Source organism: Brienomyrus brachyistius, chromosome 10 (assembly GCF_023856365.1).
Source record: "Brienomyrus brachyistius isolate T26 chromosome 10, BBRACH_0.4, whole genome shotgun sequence".
NCBI classification, from domain to species: domain Eukaryota; kingdom Metazoa; phylum Chordata; class Actinopteri; order Osteoglossiformes; family Mormyridae; genus Brienomyrus; species Brienomyrus brachyistius.
This window is the reverse complement of record NC_064542.1, coordinates 9,248,151-9,268,083: the sequence shown is the minus strand read 5'-3', so window position 1 is coordinate 9,268,083 and position 19,933 is coordinate 9,248,151. Positions and strand designations below refer to the sequence as shown.

The window sequence follows — 19,933 nt, the reverse complement described above, 5'->3', positions numbered from 1 at the left end:
TCTTTTCAGGTCATGCTGAGGATAAAATGGTGAATCGGATGCCAATGCACTTTGCAAGACCCACTAAAGCACAATTAGCTTCGTGTTAAACTTAGCAAGACGGACTCAAGGACACTGTGTGTCTTTATGCAGATGTACAAATTTGTCCTGCATACATGTGAATGTTTGCAGGCAGTACATGTCCTCTTATATTGTTTATGTCGCAGATTTTGCCAGATTTTTCTGCAGAAAACTGAGTACTGTGTCATGTCACTGTCTATCCTGTAGCGTAAAATTTAAAGATCATGGGGCACCAGCTCATTTAGAGGACAGTTGTTTCCCAGTTCCTGAAAAAGATGTATTGCTGTTATAATGGGACCCAGCTGGGGAAAAGAAGGGAGTGGAGCCTACGACAACCAACAGAGGTTCAGGCCTGGATTTAGAGTTTGTTAGTCCTGCCATGGAGGTAATTATGCTCCTGTAGCCCATCTGTTTCCTAGACTTTGCCTTGATGGATGTAGGAGTTTATCATGCCTGTTTCATCCCGCCTGTCCTGAGCAGGTGGGGGGTACACAACTATTCATCTATTTGCCTGAGCTGATCAAAGGCATGTTCTCGCTGCAATCTTGTGGCGCACGATACATAAGGTGCTGTCCTGGTGGGCTAACTAGTGAGACTAAAGCGGTAGCCATTATCTGGGAGAATGATGACCTTGGGCTATGTTAGAATGCGAATGGCTGGAATATAGGTATGTGGGGGGTCTGTATAAGGTGTCAAAGGTTTAACACTAATATACAATGGGAGATGGGAGACTTTAAATCTGCAGCTTTGGCACTTTTACAATGTTCCATGTCCTAAGTCATGGACCATGATAGAACTCGTTCTACTCCATAAAGTATGCACAATTAAGGAACCTTTTTTTCCAACAGTCCTCATTCACTTGGCTCCTAGTTAATAGCTTTTATGGGACCCCTGTTGATTGTATGTTGAAATTAATTGCTGAAAGCTAGAGGTTAGTCTCTGCTGAGCTTTTAAACTCCATGTGGATGGAGACGCATCCGGCATGTTGAGAGAAATGGGAATGCAATGTAGTAATGGGGGGCGGCATGGTGGTGCAGTGGTTAGCACTGTTGCCTCACACCTCTAGGACCCGGGTTCGAATCTCCGCCTGGGTCACATGTGTGTGGAGTTTGCATGTTCTCCCCATGTCGTCATGGGGTTTCTTCCGGGTAATCCGGTTTCCCCCCACAGTCCAAAAACATGCTGAGGCTAATTGGACTTGCTAAATTGCCCGTAGGAATGCATGTGTGAGTGAATGGTGTGTGAGTGTGCCCTGCGATGGGCTGGCCCCCCATCCTGGGTTGTTCCCTGCCTCGTGCCCATTGCTTCCGGGATAGGCTCCGGACCCCCCGCGACCCAGTAGGATAAGCGGTTTGGAAAATGGATGGATGTAGTAATGGTACTGCGCATGGAAGAAGCAATTGTAGGGTGTCACGGAATATAAACCAGCACCAAAAATACAGGAAGCTTTCTTAAAAATGACATCAAGTGAAAGTGAGGTTATGTATGTATATAATTATAAGGAAGTGTCCATCAAAGGGATTTACAGGACAGCTTCCCGAGACTTGATTCTCTGCTTATAGATTCCCTCTTCTTGGCGATCACCACATGCAGCCATTCTGGATTAGAAACTATAGCTCAGAATATCATAACCCCAGCAGCTGGATTTCCTTCAATCTTTCCTCCTTAGGAGAGACTCCACATATACAATAATACAGCCTTAAGTAAATATCATCAAAACAGATGAACTGGATTCAGACAGTGCCCACAGCCGCACAGCATTGCTCCCGCACCTTAGGCACGTCGAGGTAGGCATTCGCAGCTCTGTCACTGGCCTCGGGAGGTATTCATCAGCACCGGGGCAGATTTGGGAGAACAATATACAGTTAGCAAATTGCCGTTCATCCTTACGTATGCAAAAAAAAGGGAAGAAAATAAGATTTGCTGTGCTGCACAGAAATCAGTGAAGTGGAAGCTTTTTTTTCCCGGCAAACCGCATGTCATATAAGATAAATCTGGGTTGCAAAGGGTTGGCAAACATCTGAAGACTGCTGTTATATTCAAATTACTGGAATCATTCATTGTATTAAAAATGCTGCCAGTTACATGAAGTATTGCAGTGCTTTAACAAGATGCAATGGAAATATGACAGACTAGTCAATACTGACATCTTGGTAGAATCTTATTTATGAAGAGACTGATAATTCTTCTGTAGGGTGGCATTTAAGACTACTCTGCTCCAGCATCTTATGTGGTCAGCTGTTTCCACAACCCACCGTGATACTCCAAACCTTCATACGTTCTAAACCCTTACATACGTATATAAAATGACCTCTTTACTTTGCATATACAGCAATGTCTAACCTGTCCTATATTTTAAGTCGTGCTTAGATTACAGAACTGTGCCTAAACAATGCAAATTGTATGTAAAACAATAGAGTTGTTGTTATAATGCATTGTTTAGGGGGGAAAAAATCACAAAAGGCATTGTACATGCACAGTACAGTACATTTTTTTATATTTTCGAACTGTGATCGTGATCGTCACTGCTTCATGTCCATGGCAGATGGAGGGGATTATTTTTCCTTATGGACTGTTTGAATAAATCATCCTTACATCCATCCATCTTCCGACGTCTTATCCTGAGCCGTAGAAAAGACTTGAAGCATGTCCCAGGCGACATAGTGCGCAAGACTGAGGTACATCCCAGATGGGATGCTGGAATAAATATTATCACATCGATAATATCATATAGAGTGTGTAGAGTTTTTTTGTTTCTTTGATTTTTGTGTGCTTCTTTTCCTTTTGAAATATAATGCGAGATTGTTATTCTTTTCCATGTTGTTGATTTCAAGATATAAAGGGATGTGATTGCGAATGAGCCTTTTAGGCAGGGGGCTTGCATTCTGACGCTGGTAGTAATCACTCCCTCCCTTCATCTTCCAGCAAACAACTTGAAGCAGTGCTTACAGGCCCCGTGATTGGAAGCACATGGGAATCAAATAGTTCTCCCTGCCAGTCAATGAAAAACAGCTGGGTGCCCTTTAGTTTTGCCCTTGACAACATGTCAAAAAGGAATTGCTTCTTTGTTATTGTATTACAGTACAGTTTCATAGGAATGTCTCTCCCCCAGAATACCTGTTGTGCTGCATAATTGAAAATCAGCAATGAGCCAAACTTTTTATCCAAGGGTAAATTACCCAAAATGAATTCAGATATTGTAAGTGTTTATTACATTTATGTAATGTGCTGCCTGTTGATGTGGCTGGAGCCCCTGTGTACACGCGCAAATTCTGACTCTGGCCCAGTGAGAAGGAGGTTGTTGAAGATGGAGGGGTTAGGGTGGCTGCTGATTTGTGATCTGTTCTAGAATCTGTGTGGAATTGGGGCAGGCACTTGCCTAATTTGTAAGCAGAGATAGGGGCAATCCAGCAGTAGATGAATTTGTTCTAGTAATTAAACTCAGCAGTGTAAAGAATTATTAACAGCAAACAATTGAGGATGCATACATCGAGCTGATAATTCTCAGCGATTGAAGTAGGATTCCCATCTCTGACTCTGTGTGTTGGTGTGTATGGCCTCCATATCTTTATGTGAGTAACGTGAATTGGTGCCTCTCAATTGTCCATAGCGTGTGAATGAATGCATGTGAATGTAACTGCCTTGTGGTGGACTGGCAGCCTGTCTAGGGTGCCCCCTGTCACATACCCCATGATTCGTAACATGGGCTCTTATCTTATCGTGACCCTGTATGCCCACTGGATAACTGCACCTATCTGCACTTAAGTCACTGTAAACTGGTCTGAGATTGCAGTCTGCTGGCTTGCTGATGGATGTGATTTTCGCTTGAAGAACCACAGTGTGAAACTATGCCCTCTGTATGTGTTTTGTATAGGCAAACCTCTGATGGGTAAATATGTAAAAATTCCTAACTGTTGGACAGCAGTTTGGGAGCAACTAGTTTGTAAGAAACAGGGTTAATGAGTTATATGTATATTTACACACACCCATCTCACCCACCTCACCCACCTTACCCACCTCACCCATCTCACCCACCTCACCCACCTTACCCATCTCACCCACCTCACCCACCTTACCCATCTCATTCATCTTACCCACCTCACCCATCTCACCCACCTTACCCACCTCACCCACCTTACCCATCTCATCCACCTCACCCACCTTACCCATCTCACCCACCTCACCCACCTTACCCATCTCATTCATCTCACCCACCTCACCCATCTCACCCACCTCACCCATCTCACCCACCTTACCCATCTCATTCATCTCACCCACCTCACCCATCTCACCCACCTCACCCATCTCACCCACCTTACCCACCTCACCCACCTCACCCACCTCACCCATCTCACCCACCTCACCCATCTCACCCACCTTACCCACCTTACCCACCTCACCCACCTCACCCATCTCACCCACCTCACCCACCTCACCCATCTCATTTATCTTACCCACCTCACCCATCTCACCCACCTTACCCATCTCACCCACCTCACCCATCTCACCCACCTCACCCATCTCACCCACCTCACCCATCTCACCCATCTCATTCATCTTACCCACCTCACCCATCTCACCCATCTCACCCACCTTACCCATCTCACCCACCTCACCCACCTCACCCATCTCACCCACCTCACCCACCTCACCCACCTCACCCATCTCACCCACCTCACCCATCTCACCCACCTCACCCACCTCACCCATCTCACCCACCTCACCCATCTCACCCATCTCATGCTCATCCACCCCAACTATTTTTTTTGTTCTTCTCCTGTTACATGCTAGTTGCATCACAATCTCAGTGTGTCTTGACCCTCAGTCTCCAATATATGAATCTATATTCATTTTGTTTTGTATTGAAATCAGGGTGTTGTCAGTAAATCAGTTTTCTAGCTTCCTGCTTTACGAAGAGGAATTCCTAATCCTTAATGTGAGGTGCATCAAAATGTGTAGATAATTTAAAAAAAATGAACTCCTGTACCTTTTCAGACAGAAATATTCGGTAACGCTTTACACTAACTGCACCTTCATAATGCATTCATTGAACATTCATAGAACATTCATTGCACATTCATATTGCATCAATAGAACATTCATAAGCAGAACAGAAGTATACTTTAACATCCCAATATACTTTAACAGCTTCAATACACATTAATAACAAACATTATATGTTGTTATAACAATATAATTATATAAGCCTAATGATATAATGTTTGTGATAAATGTACATTAAAGCTGTTAAGGTACACCCCCCCCCCCATGTTGCTTATGAATGTTCTACGAATGCATTATAAAGGCATTTTGAAAGTGCAGTTAATGTAAATTGTATCCAAATATTCTTTCCCAAAGTCAGACATTCCACATCCCCCGGATGCTTCCGGAAGTCTCCTGCAAAGTGACAGTAGCTGTGATACTTTATGTCCCAATTATTTTTTCTTTCTTTCTTTCTTTCTTTCTTTCTTTCTTTCTTTCTTTCTTTCTTTCTTTCTTTCTTTCTTTCTCTTCCGCATAACCTACACACATTACCTCTTTCCATTCATTACCTGGATGGGCTGTCCTTTCTTGTCCACCTCCCTGAACTCAATTTGTCTAAGGTGGGATGTGTGCAATATTTTTTTTCCCAGAAGGATGATGTTAGTGATTTGAAAGACTACAGCAGTGTGCATTATGATGTATTCATTAAAAACGTATTTTTAACTCATTTCGCTTCATGTCCTGGGCAGCTGGCTGAAGAACAGCACCTTCCCACCCATGTGTTTGTGCATCAAACAAGCATAATAACATGATTAGCAAAGGTCCTTCAACCAGTGCTAATCATTAAGATAAAGCTCATGGTCAGATCGTCATCATGACCCAATCTATGTGTATGACTAGGTATGCTCACTGATCGTATAATTATAAAATTCCCTTTCATGATTCAAAGAGCATGACTAGATCACTGTATTATTCATTACAACCTTGGTTAATAGACTGCATTTCCACATCGCTATTTATTTACCAAAGATAGGTTATTAGAGAACTAAGGCAGAGAGTTTCCATTAGAGCCCTGCTTTTTGCCCTGTAAATTAGTCACAACGACCGCTAAGTTAATGATAAGCAAAGCACTATACTCACTTCTGATTGGTAGTGGTCTTCTGTAACTCTGCTTTTGCTCTATTTTCAATTCATGGAAGACCAATTGCCCCCAAGAGAGCTCATTACTGACTGTGTTCACATTAGCCCACCAGTAACCTCCCAGGAACTGGAGTGACATCAGTCTGAATATCACTCCCTATATGACCTCCAGTGGAGCTTCCAAATAACTCTCATTGTGAAAATGACTTCTCTTTGTTAGTCGGGATCAATGTAACCCTCTGAGCTTCATGGCGTTGCCTTCTCCTGGTCAGGTGCTTACATTCTTCCCTCCCTGTCTGGTCCGCCATTTTGAGTGTGCCTCATTTGCTGGTTTTTCCCTTCTTCTAGAACAGGGGTGTCAAAATGATCAGTCCCGGGGGGCCGGAGCCCTGCACATTTTTTGGTTTCCCCTCATTTAACACACCTGATTCACCTCCTTGCACCTCCTTGTGCTAATTACCACACAGCTCTTGAGTAGAATCATTTGTGGTGGAACAGGGAAAGAACTAAGTTACACAGTGCTCCAGCCCCCCAGGAATGGAGTCTAACACTCCTGCTCTAGAAGATATGCTCACTTCATATTTTTTACTGTTCTATGTACAATTTCCAGAGGAGGGGCATTTCAGCTGTAGCGCTGTAGTTTTCCTGACCAAGGTTCATTGGTGAGGCCATTGATATAAATTCACACGCTAATGATCCGCGCCTGTGCTAATTGCCCAGGGAAAGCTTAAATTTTGGGGGGCGGTAGCATTTGTTCCACACTTTAATGCAATGTGAAGATACAGCAGGGCGATGCAGAAGTTGCATTTTGACAAAATTGTCATTATCCGTTGTGTCGTTTTCACATAACAGCGGCAAATAGCATGGTTTTTGAAAGATTGTCTTTGCACATCAGTCACAGCCTCAGAATTGGCCAAGAGGGGTTATTAGTACATAGTGATTCTGCCCAAAAAAAAGAACAACTTCTCAACACATAGATTCGATGCCATATCACTACAGCCACATGACAGATCTTGTGAGTGCAGTGTCAGTGATTGGCCAATAATGTCAGGACGATGTTATGATGTGATGTATTTACCAATGGCAGAAGAAGCGTTTGTTTGACCCTGGAGTCTATGTCTGTGACCAGTAGATGGAGGCTGGAGCGAGTGGAGCAAGTGGTCGGCCTGCGGAGCAGACTGCACGATGTGGAGGAGCCGTGAGTGCAGCCAGCCCACACCCGGGACCGGCGGCAAGGACTGCCAGGGCGTAGACCTCCAGTCGCAGAACTGCACCAGTGAGCTCTGTCCACAGAGTGAGTAAGGCCGCTGCCGGGCACCCCCCTTTATGAGAACAAAGGAACACGACAGTCTTAAATAAACTATATACCCAAACAGGAAATTCACAAAGAAACATTAGTACTGTTCATAGCAATATAGCCTTCTGTAGCCCTTGAATGTTTCATTTTGCCGCACCATTAATACTCCCAGAATGAAATTTTAAGGCTGAAAATGTCAATCAACATACAACATCCTGCCAATGCTCTGCCAATGAGGTTCTCTGTATAGACACTAATTGCCAAATGTGTGAAACTTTTGGTAAATGTATAAACAGGGATGTAGCTTTCTTTGCATTTCATTTATATACATGTCTGTGTGTAGACACACACACACATACACGCACGGAATAGGCATCGAAATCTTTGTGAGGACTCTCCATTCATGTCTATGGGAATTAGCCCAGCCCCACCTAAAACAAGCTTAACCCTAACCCAGCCTTCACCTTAACCACAAGTAACCAAACAAAACGCAAGAACTGTGGCATTTTTAGTTCTTTAATGGCTTTCTCATATTTTTTCATAAAATTGAGTTTCCCCTTGTGTGGACCAAAAAAAATGTCCCCACAAGGTCAAAATGACAGGTTTATAATCACATGGTGGGAATATTTGATAATGAGAGTCTGCAGAAAATGGTTTGCAGATTCATTGTTATATGTGAAATACCTGCTCTAGGGGGCTAGACTGTTGCCAAATATTCTCTGCATGGTCAGCTTTGGATATTAAATAAGAAGTCAGTGGGTATTGTGGCTTAAAGTGTATTCAGGGTAATATATGCCAAATCGAGGAAATCCAATCCAAAACTGATAGGTAAAGTCAGATAAAAAGGCTGACATGCATGAATTTTCATTTCATAATTTTCTTTTACTATTCCTCATTTTCACTTTAGTTCAAGATTCTTGCATATTTGTGTTGTTATCTGTCAATCAAATTCCTGTTCCCATCGTACTCTGTTTGACGTACGACACCAAACCTTTCATTAAAAATGCCATTGTTTACTTTGGTATAACATGCAGTCTCCCCATAGAATAAATAGGACTTTTAAAACCACATCCATTATGCTACTATTTTAGAGAGTTACAATTTTCAAATTCCAACTGCATATCCAGTGAAGGGTCATACATGATCTTTAAAGTTTTCAGTGTATCATTGTCCTTATGAACTGTAAAATAATGCTGTTATTGAAAAGAAATTGAAACTTTTCAAGTTTTTTTTGTATTTTATTAATCTCAAAGCAGATTATCTTGAATAAAAACGTGTAAAATATCTGAAGTATATATTTAAATGAAAGTGTATGGGAGCCATGAAAACGCTGGATTATGGGATGTCCCGTTAATGCTTCCTGTTGCCAGAGACCTGTCGTAGGATTAAGCCTTAACAAAACAGACAATCACATTTCCACAACAAAACAAAGAAGATATCCTCAAAATATTCAAAGAGATTATTCTGGATTGTTTTTCAATCTTAAGTATATATGGATGGGAGATAATTAAAAAGAAAACATTTCATTCATTTCTGTCTATACATGAATAACACATTTCTTTCTTTAGTTTTTCAGATTTTCTATTTCATGTACTAATGATTCTAAACTGAGATACATTTAGCATTTTTATTTGGTATAAATTTGACAAAACATATTTCAATGTTTTAAATAAAATAGTGTTCATGTGTAAAATTATCTTTGAAATAAAAAACAAAAGTATTTTAATAATTGTTTTTTTAATTGTTTAAGGCTATTAATTTTTGATGCTATATAAGATACTTATCTTCTTCCAGTTAAGATATAATTTTATTATTCTCATAAGTACTTTTACTTTACATTTTTAAATAATTAACCCCACATTTAAAAGCAGTTTTATGTTTACATTACACAGTAAATTCATTAAGGATGTTTATGGATTTACAATTTCTGCTTCTTGTTGTTTTAGACGGCTGTAAATCTTACCACATAACTCTCTCTTCCAGAAATTTCAATATTTACACTCAGCATTTAAGGCATTTTTAGCTTTCTTTCAGTTTCAGTATAAATGGCTTTTCATCCTACATCGATAGAGATTCAGGATCAACTCCCCAAAAAATAAAGGTATCCTGAAAAAGTAAGAGAATCACATAGGTAACTTCAGATTATCCTTTCCTGACAATATGTGAAACTAATCTGTAATTATTCTGTGAGCCTTTCGTAAATCTCTGTCTAGAGAACTGGGAGCCCTTTGTAAGTGAAGCTCAGAGACATTCCTGCTTTCAGTCATTAAGCTGAGAAGTTCACGTCACATTTAATAATTGCTGGCTTTCTGATCTCTTAAACAGAGAGATGGGGTCAGAGAAGGGAGCATTTGTTCCTAGCATATCCAGCACTAGACCTAACAGATTCGAGTGATGGGATTTTTCATAGCAGTGAGTTCGCACGATGAGATGCCACCATCCCTGGGCAGTCTGGAGAAATAATGAAAAATCCTGGCTTATAGCCAATATGCAAATTTCAACCAGGTGTTAGAGGGCAAAAAAGGGATAAGATAAGCAGCATTTATGTTTTACTCCAAGAAACATTAATTTGGAAAACTGAGCCAGGGGAAATTAGGACGGCATGAAATGATTATTGCTTTAATTTGTATAATGAACTTTGAAATATTTAAGAGCTTAGAGTTGCATCAACTATGCACATTATGAATGATTCTAAACTGTCGAGCACAAATCTATTCTTCAGGTGTTTATGCATTATATCTTCAAAAACTCTCCTGTGATGATATAAATATGCATATATCAGCAAGAGTTTGCGACATCAGTTATTATATCTTAATTAATGGTGGTGTTCGCAACTTCAATTGCCGTGCTTCTCTGAACATGAGCACTGTTCTATTAAAGATCACCGCATTCCAAGCAGGTGTGAAGTGTTTTTGAATCATCTTGATTGACAGTCATAAAATCACAAAATGACGACGTGAGACTTTGATTCCTCTTTCCGGTAGCTTCTGTCGCTGTGGGTTGTTAACTCATGCACATCCACTGACCCACGAGTGTTAAAAAAGACATACTTGTGAGTTCCTGAGAAGCACGCCCCCCCCACCCCCCCGACCCCCCCACGCTGGCAGTAGGCAGGGTGGGTGACTGTGAGTGAGGATTTTTCTTGTAACATGCATCATTTCCTTTGCCTGCGGCTTCTAGTAGCAGTTTGAAGTGTCAGTCACCTCTCCAAGAAAAAGTCTCCATCGTCATTTCCACTTCAGACACAGCGGTGCAGCCAGTGTACGACCCTCACCCAAGGCAACTCAGTGGCTCTACGTAGAGACTCGGGCTAGATAAATATAATCAATTATAACTCCCAAGGAGTTCAAAGACACAGACGAGGATGTGTCAAGGCTAGGTCTTAGCTATAGCTGCAAGAATAATATTCCCAAGTTTATCTACTCTCATTCGGACTTCATCCAAATATCAAAGCAATATAAAAACGTCTGAAGTTGTGTCCTTTAGGGATGGTCCCTTAACTTTTAGGTAGGTGGTAAATATCCATCCATCCATTTTCCAAGCCGCTTATCCTACTGGGTCGCGGGGGGTCCGGAGCCTATCCCGGAAGCAATGGGCACGAGGCTGGGAACAACCCAGGATGGGGGGCCAGCCCATCGCAGGGCACACTCACACACCATTCACTCACCCATGCACTCCTAGGGGCAATTTAGCAACTCCAATTAGCCTCAGCATGTTTTTGGACTGTGGGGGGAAACCAGAGAACCCGGAGGAAACCCCACGACGACATGGGGAGAACATGCAAACTCCACACACATGTGACCCAGGCAGAGACTCGATCCCGGGACACAGAGGTGTGAGGCAACAGTGCTAACCACTGCACCACCATGCCGCCCCTGTTTTATTATTATTATTATTGACGTTATAATAATAATAATAATAGTTATAATAATAATAATTATTATTATTATTATTATTATTATTATAGGGGGAAATGTCTGCCACTTTTCACCTAGGAACAGAAGATCACCTTGCCCCGAGCAGTTTAGTCAGTGCCTCCATTAATCCAAGCTTAAGATACAACATATAACTACACACAGAGGACTGTCGCATCTGCTGTGTCAAAAAGGATTGTATCACGGAAATGACAAACAGAATGAATTCTTTGAAAGCCAGGAGTCCGCTGTTCATACGATTGCTGTCCTAATTGGCCAATGACATAAACGGTTTGTGAGGATCTTCTTAGGAAGATGAAAGTCAGCAAGCGCTGGGAGTCCTGGCTCTTAGCTGCTTGAACTTTACTGTTGGCTTTTTATTCTATAAACAAACTAGACAAATAGCACAGGGCATGTCCAGCAGCTTTTCAGGAATGCTTTGTAGCACTGTTCCATGTGTAGTAATGATGGCAATACGCAGCAGCCTCTCTAAAACTGCCAGTCAAATTCAATAGCGCGTCCCATTAAATTTAGTGTTTAGTTTGATACAACGCAATATGCTACCATTTCGTTTTAGTGTAGAATGGCTGGCACAGGCCATAATTTAACATTAATAACATCATTTGATAATATAACATAATATACATTTAATGGTTTTGTACCGCATATGTGTGTTAGGTAGTGAAAATGTCAAAAAGTTCAAATTTAAGCATTTCCCCAATTGGAGTGAATTTCGAAATAAATGTGATTATATTTATATATTTTCTATTTATAAAAGGGGTATAAAACGAATTAATGCTTTGCATTTCTGTGTGTGTGGGTATGAATCGTGTAGTATTTTGTTGAAAACACTGAACATATCACCTGATTTTTATATACAAAGAATTTCCTAATAATGGCCCTTCCCTTGAACAGTTAGTTTTATCAGTACATCCATCCATAAAATGACACATAGATGGAAAACTTCACATCATATGAAATGCTGAATTTTCTTTGATTTGTAAGAGCATTACTGAACATTAATACTTTATAATTCATGTCTAAATATACAGTGAATACAGTAATGCATTCGATTAATTTAATTTAATATTTATTAATTAATTTCATGAATATGTTGTGACCCTCATTCATGGTATTATACCTGATATTATATGTTACGCATTGTACAATTCAGTCATATTACATACTATAAATGTAACTAGTGTGTACAATACAGCAGTACTATTGTAATTGCAGTCAATTAGTTTCCTCTGAATATTACGATCAGGTACCCTGACACCCCGGTTTATGCCATTTAGAAGATGCATTTTCACTTTCACGAGTGTAACCTGTTCCTGCTGTGTTGTGCCTTCAGACTGTCAAAAAGGGCTCAAGGTGGGCTTCACACATCTTTAAAATATTAACACATTTATTCTGAGATTCAAACGGCTGCTTACGTAGAATGCTAATTCCAGTGGTGCAGTGCTCTTTTGCAGAATTTTAGTATTTGAAGGGGCTCCTGTGAAGCTCTGGAACAGTACAATTCCTTTGCAAAACAGAGTTTTATTGAGTGTGGTATTCTGAGCAGAAATGTCATAAGAAATGTATTATATTGATTATTCTGTGTTCATTGTGTTTATCTGTCTTTTCCGGCTGGGCAGCTGTGTCAGGCCCGGAGGACGTGGCCTTGTATGTGGGCATCGTGGCCGTGGCTCTCTGTCTGACGCTGCTCCTCATCGTGGTGGTCCTGGTTTACCGGCGTAAGAAAGAGGGCCTGGATGCCGATGTGGCCGACTCCTCCATACTCACCACTGGCTTCCAGCCGGTGGGCATCAAACCGACCAAGCCAGGTGTGTGGGTCTCAGAGGGGCTTAACACGCTGGAGCAGGAAGTGGTTTTCAGTTCAGCTAACAGGGTCAGCTAGCTTGTGTGGTGCGTGTCACTGTCCCATTGTCTCATAATTAGATTTAAGTTTCAAAGCTACATATATTTGCCGGTTGTCTGACGCTTTGTTTCGGAATAAAGGACACTTCCTGGCCGATCATAGTTTTCCGTTTTGGGAGTTTTGAAACTGACAGGCACTTACATTTAAACACTTGCTGCAAACTTTGCATAAATGCTTCTTTCAAGTAAATATCCAGCGATTTACTTGATGGGGTACTATTAATATAGTATTATACTATTACTTATGTATTAATTAACCACAAAGTCTTAGTTACATACTGATCGCATGTTAATTCATCATTAATGAATCCTGATGCATCTTTTATCCAGACCAGTTACTATATTTATTTGTACTTTAGCAGTATAGAATAGAATAGAATAACCTTTATTATCCCACGAATGAGAAATTTAGGTGTTACAGAGCTCTTGCACAAAAACGTAATAAAGAACAATAGGAGTAGGTAGATACACAAAGATATAAATACAAATGTACAAAAGTTTTGGAAATAAATAAAGATGTACAGAGATATGTACAAAATGTACAGAGATATGTACACAAGTGCGGGGGTGGGGTGGGGTGTGAATGATCCTGGTTACAGCATGTGATATGTCAGTTAAACATATATGAGTAAAAAATACTCACGCTAAACTGTTATAATGTCTGACAGCCGCTGGTAAGAACCTGAGTTATTACTAAGTATTTGTGCCCTGTCAAGTAAAGTGTTACCAAATATCCTTTTTCATAATAATACATAAAGATGACATTGCTAAATTTCGCAGTTCCAGATGTAGATGTAAATCGACAGAAGTTCACGCATTGCCTCACACATTTACAAACTGGAAACCCAGATGACAAGTTATGAGGTTCAGTGGTTTACTGAATGTCATATCTAGCTGGGAAACTGCCAGAAAAGAGACAAAAGCAATTTGTTGAAAATGAAATGGTCATAAAAATTTGGCTCACACCCTTGAATGATTGGGAATTACGGCTAGAGAGACCGTTTTTCATAATGTGGCATGCCGTGTATCAGGCGGAAGGGAATATTTTATGGGTATATGCTCTGCCTTGCCCAATTGTATGAAGAGTTTGCACGCATGCTATGTGTCTGGTAACTGCCTCCCTCAAGGAACAGGATCCACAGTAGAATCATTTACAGAGGGTTAGTTTGCTATTTTTTTCCAGCAGGATCAAGGAATCTGAAAATTAAAGATTTAACCATGAAGGTAATGCACTGTACCCTTTTCGCTGCCAGCACAAGGGTAAAGCAAGCCACCCGTGCCATGCTGAATGCCAGAAAGGTGCCCCAGAAAGGCTCGAGGGAGTGGTTAATGGCATCTGCCATCCATTCCATAAAGCTGCCAGGTTTACTGGGCAATCAAGAGTGTTTCAGAGTCAAAGAGACAAAAACTAAGCAAGTGTGCACCTTCTCATAAGCGCCACTCGGGGGGGGGGGGGGGGGGAGGAATAGTGCCCAGTAGTAGCTGATACCCACCCCACAAGATTTTCCAGTTTAATAGCCTCTCCCAGGTGCCTCCATCTGATGCACTGCCAACAGGAAGAGCACTGTCGGCCTGCTGTATACCGTAGCTAGGGCACACCTGGAAGGAAGGTAGACCCCCTGGGGACCTCAAATACACCCCCACCTGTCACTGCCAGCTCAAAGGTGACAAGTAGAGTGCTTGATAATTTCACAGAATGCGCTGTTCCAGAGTGCTGTACCAGATGATAGCAGTCATGATGTTTGGGGAATATCTCACATTGTTACAGAATTCTCCAATGGATTTACAAGGCATGTCTTTTAAGTCTCATAATCTCATTACATTCATATGTATATGCGCACACACACACAGACACACACACACACACACACACACACACACACACAATGAGAAACAGCATGTCACTGTATCTAGTAAATTTCAATAAGTGAAGGACGCTTATAACATTCCTCAAATATCCAGTATAGGAAGTGATGTCCAGTGCGATGACAAAAACACTTTCCCCATCATGTAATCTTAGGAAAGTATTTTTTCCAAACTTTTCTTGAAATGCTCCAGGTTTTCCAAAGGGTAGCTGATCGTTCTTCCCTCAAATTCCAGTTCCCAGTGCTGAAGTAGGTCACCCAGATACTCCCGATACACAAACTCTCCAAATTAGGCAGACCGAAATGAAACAGTGGATTATATAGGATTCAGTGAAAGGCTTCTCACGTTGTTCTTCTGTAACCAGTAACTATAACATGTCCCATAATTTGAAAGGGCTCCCTTTTAATGTGATATTGTTCTGTGACAAAAAATTAATTGTGAAGCCTGACTTTTCTGTTGTAAAATGCTGAAAAAATGTACAAACAATTCAACTGCGCTTACATGTCCGATACTTTGATTTGCAGGAAGTACATACTGAAATCCTTGACTGCGACTTACTTAAATCATTAGAAATATCTTTAAAGACAGAGATATGTAACTTCATAATCATTGTTCTGTTTAACAGCATAATGAAAGCTGTCGGTGTTGTGAATGCTAAGGTTCCTCTATATGTAATTTTGAATGAATTCTTAAGACTGCATTCAATAGAGGAGAAGGGAAAATTCATGAGTTTAAGAATAAATCATAAGCTTTACATGCATGTGTGTGGGAGAGCAAACTAGTTTTTTTGCGTTTCGGTGGGCTTTCTTGTCAACGGAGCTGTTTAATGTATTTTACCCTCTGTGGCCCTTGGAGATTTTCACTGGAGTCTGTCTGTTTTTGTTCTAATAGAGAACTCCCATTTGCTTACCATCCAGCCTGATCTCACCACAACCACAAGCAGCTATCAAGGTAGCCTCCGATCGCGACACGAGGCAGCCAGCAAGTTCTCGGTGACCAACGGCCCTCTTCTAGACCCCCTGCCTAACAGCTCCCACACTCTTCACAATGGCAAACTGCCATCGGATCCTGCGGACTTTATGAATCGCCTCTCCACTCAGACCTACTTCAAAACCCTGCCCCGTGACACTGCCAGCACCTCTTACGGCACTTTCAACTTCCTTGGAGGACGGCTAACTTTACCAAACACAGGTAAATCTACAGTCTAGGCCTGTTTCGCCTACAGACATGCAGGTATGCACAAAAAAATCACATGGAGTGGCCAAGAGGAAAACGTTTGGTCACTGTATGGAGCATCGTATGCTTTCCAGTCGAATAATACAATATTTAAATAACTATAACATCATGTTAAATCTATGGAAAAATGTTAATCTCAATACTTTGGCTCACCATAGTATTACATGGTTTTTGCAGTAATTTTACAATAAAATATTCATCATGCACCCTTTGTATAAAATGTAAAATTATTTAGAGCAACATACTTACGGAAGAGTAAGTAATACAGTGGCAGTATGAGAACAGAAACAGAGGTTGTAACTTTTTTTTTCCTTGCATACATAAGTCCTACCCATTATGTAAAGTTAACAGATGATAACGATTCACCTGACCTCATTTAAGCAATACATTTTTTATGTAAATGACATTGTTTATATTAGCATTTTTGTATCTTTAAGAAATCTCTGTATTCACACTGTAATTATCACCGAATCTTCCTTTAATGATGTAATAATGTGACAGCTATAATAAGGAAGACGATCACTGTATTGTAGATGATCGAAACACAATCCGTTTTAAGAAGAGTTACATTATGTTTGGACTCTGATGTTTCTAAGAATTAATTTGTTGTTTTAGATTATGTTTTTGTGACACGATATTATAGCTATGTGAAAATTATTTATGTCGACAAAATCAAACTTAAAAAAAGAAAATGTAGTACTGCTTATAAAATGTGTGGATTCTTATAAGTTTGGAGATCAATCAATGTCAGTTTTATTTATAAAACACTTTTGAACAACACCTGACTGTAGACTAAAGTATTGAACAAACACAGTTACCGTATTTACAGTTAAATAAAGGTAATGAAATTTCCGTAATGAGAAATCTAAGGGCTATTACAAATATACCCTTCAGACACTACAGTAAACCTCTGATGGCCCCAGTCATCTGACGCTGATTTGCAAAAGTGAAAGATATAATCAAGACATAAGATGTTGACCTCTAACTACTGCCCAGTGATTTGGCGAACCAATACTAAAATGGTTATTCCTTTATCACCTCTGGGACCCCACGGCACATTACCCCTGTGAAAGCCCACAGCTCTGCTGGTCATGATGGCTACTTATCCCTCTCACATTACATGTCAGTCTCTGGGCAAAAGCCATTACAGTATGTTTCTCAGCCTCTTCTTCAGTCAGTTTTCAATGCAATTCAGTGGGCAGGTTTATATGGTAAGGTCTAATTTTAAAGACATGTGTTGTCTAGTTGTGAAAATGCGAAAGATGTCATTGTGGGAAACCAATATCATGACATGTAATGTCTGTAGAGCAAGAGGCAGTGTAAGGATATCAGATTTAATCATTTGATTTAGTGATCACACATTGTTAAAGCATGCGGGTCCATTTTTTGACCTGCCTGATTGCTAGAGAGACGTTCATTAGCCTACACTGTATATGTCAACGAACATGCAGTTTAACAAATGTACCATATTTTTGCACATTTGATAAACTGTTATTAATCTGGCATGTATGTAAATAAGTAATTTTCAGTTATACAACATTGAAGTTAAACACAGCAACGTAGACTTCTAATTCATTCAGACACTATTTGGTCTTAACAGATTAAGCAGATTATTTGGTGAAGCGGTGAATGTTGACAAGTGGAATATTGGATCTTTGAAGTGGCCTTTTATCTTCAGCCGAATGGCCTAAAGTTCATCCTACTGAGAGAAACCATTTCACATGTGTAAATTGCCTTTGCAGTTTTCCCCTTACTTTGACCGCATCTCACCATTTTCTTTGCTTTGAACTGCATATTCTGCAATCTCAGGGAAGCAGACATACCTTTCAAGCACTATTGCTGTAAAGTATTTCCTTGCCCAAACCTATGCTTTAATTTGAACTTTTTGTGAGAAAATTGCAACAGTTCTACAGTTTTGCTAGAACATTCCCATTTGCTCTATTCAAATCCATTTTGAGGCTGAATCCCGGTCTGAACTGTATGTATCAAGGTGTTTTTAAATTCGTCTGCTATGTGTGCCTCTCTATTTTAAAGGCTGAATGGTAGGAGGGTATGTGGAGTCTTAGCAGTTGTATCAACATGCGTGGAACAGGGTACCTCTGACCTTTATTTTGGTTAGCTGAATTTGGTTTTGTCAGCACCAGCAGTCCCTTAAAATGCCCAGGTAGCGCCCTCCCACAGAAAATCAAGCGTAACCTCGTGTTTCCATTCCCTCCTTTGTTTGCTTTCAGGAATCAGCCTGCTTATTCCCCCTGAGGCAATTCCCAGAGGGAAGATATATGAGATTTATCTGACTGTTCAGCGGAAGGAAGATGTACGGTAGGTCCATTCCTCTTTCGTACTGATTATTCCCTGTTATAAACAAACAATGCTAGGCAGCTTTCATTGCATTTTATCGACCGAACATAGTCCAGTTCTGCTCTCTAAATATTCAACATACAACTGCCACCACACCAAAATATGCGGTACCACAGAGTTGGACTTCATAGCAAAAATCCTGTAGCAGTGGCATTTGAGTATCATTAAAATACACTTGTTTGTTCGATGTTGAAATCTCTGTTAATTCGTTACCTTCAAATGCATTTGTAGGTAGGAAATAGAGTTGATTGAGTTTGTCCTGTGTCTGTTTACCCTTGTAAGACCTTCTATTGCATCTTCCGATCCAGATTACCTTTGGCTGGCTGCCAGACACTGCTGAGCCCCATTGTGAGCTGCGGACCGCCGGGTGTGGTGCTGACCCGGCCCGTCATCCTTAGCATGAACCACTGCTCGGATGCTAACCCCGAAAACTGGGCCATGAGGTTGAAGAAGCAGTCATACGAGGGGACTTGGGAGGTGAGGCACCCTGAAGTTTAGTGGTGGACATAATGAACAGGCAATGTGTATAAAGTACGATAAATCAAAATAATTTATCAGTCATTTTTATTGATAATCACTACGACTATTTATAGTAGTAGGCAATATTAAAGTAATTGAAGTACTGGCATGTTAAGAACGTTCGACGGACAACCTGTACGTCCAAATGGACTGCCACAAAAGCCTATTCAAAATCTGCAAATAATGGTTCGTAATAACGAACGCACTCGTGAAAACGTCGTGTGGCTTCAGCTGTTCGTCAACTCAAGGTCCAGTTCAGTGCCCTGAGTTTTTATTATTGCAAACATCACATGTATAATAACTGTGGATTTATCATCATTTATGCTGTAGGTTTTTTAAGACAACGTGTAGTATCTCCTTTTAGCAAAGGAAATGCCTTGGAGGAGCTTAGCAAATAAGGCCTTGTGAAGGCTGCAGAGCCCAAACGTAGATCTGCTCAGAATGCGGCGCTGGAGGCGGAGAGGAGAGGGGGTCTTCTTTCATGTTCAATATTGTGCATAAATTATTCAGGCCCTTGGTGTGTTAGCAGCAGGGTGTCTGCACGATGAATTGGCCTGTCTGAGGCTGGGGTTAGAGGACCACTTTTAATCATCCCGGGCCCAAATATAGCCACTGGGCCACAGGTTTGGTGGGAGCT

At 40.8% G+C, this 19,933-nt stretch overlaps 1 protein-coding gene across 3 annotated transcripts in view; it reads left to right on the top strand.

The window, feature by feature from the left end:
* The window catches only part of unc5a (unc-5 netrin receptor A), a 197,416-nt gene that overhangs the window by 143,157 nt on the left and 34,326 nt on the right, over positions 1-19,933 (top strand). For 2 of the 3 annotated variants that reach the window (XM_049029099.1, XM_049029097.1), the window contains 5 exons: positions 7,313-7,477; positions 13,035-13,223; positions 16,075-16,374; positions 18,651-18,738; positions 19,086-19,254. In XM_049029099.1, the coding sequence (XP_048885056.1) occupies positions 7,313-7,477; positions 13,035-13,223; positions 16,075-16,374; positions 18,651-18,738; positions 19,086-19,254 (911 nt within the window). The remainder of the gene's footprint in view (positions 1-7,312; positions 7,478-13,034; positions 13,224-16,074; positions 16,375-18,650; positions 18,739-19,085; positions 19,255-19,933) is intronic. The other variant, XM_049029098.1, reaches the window with a different exon arrangement.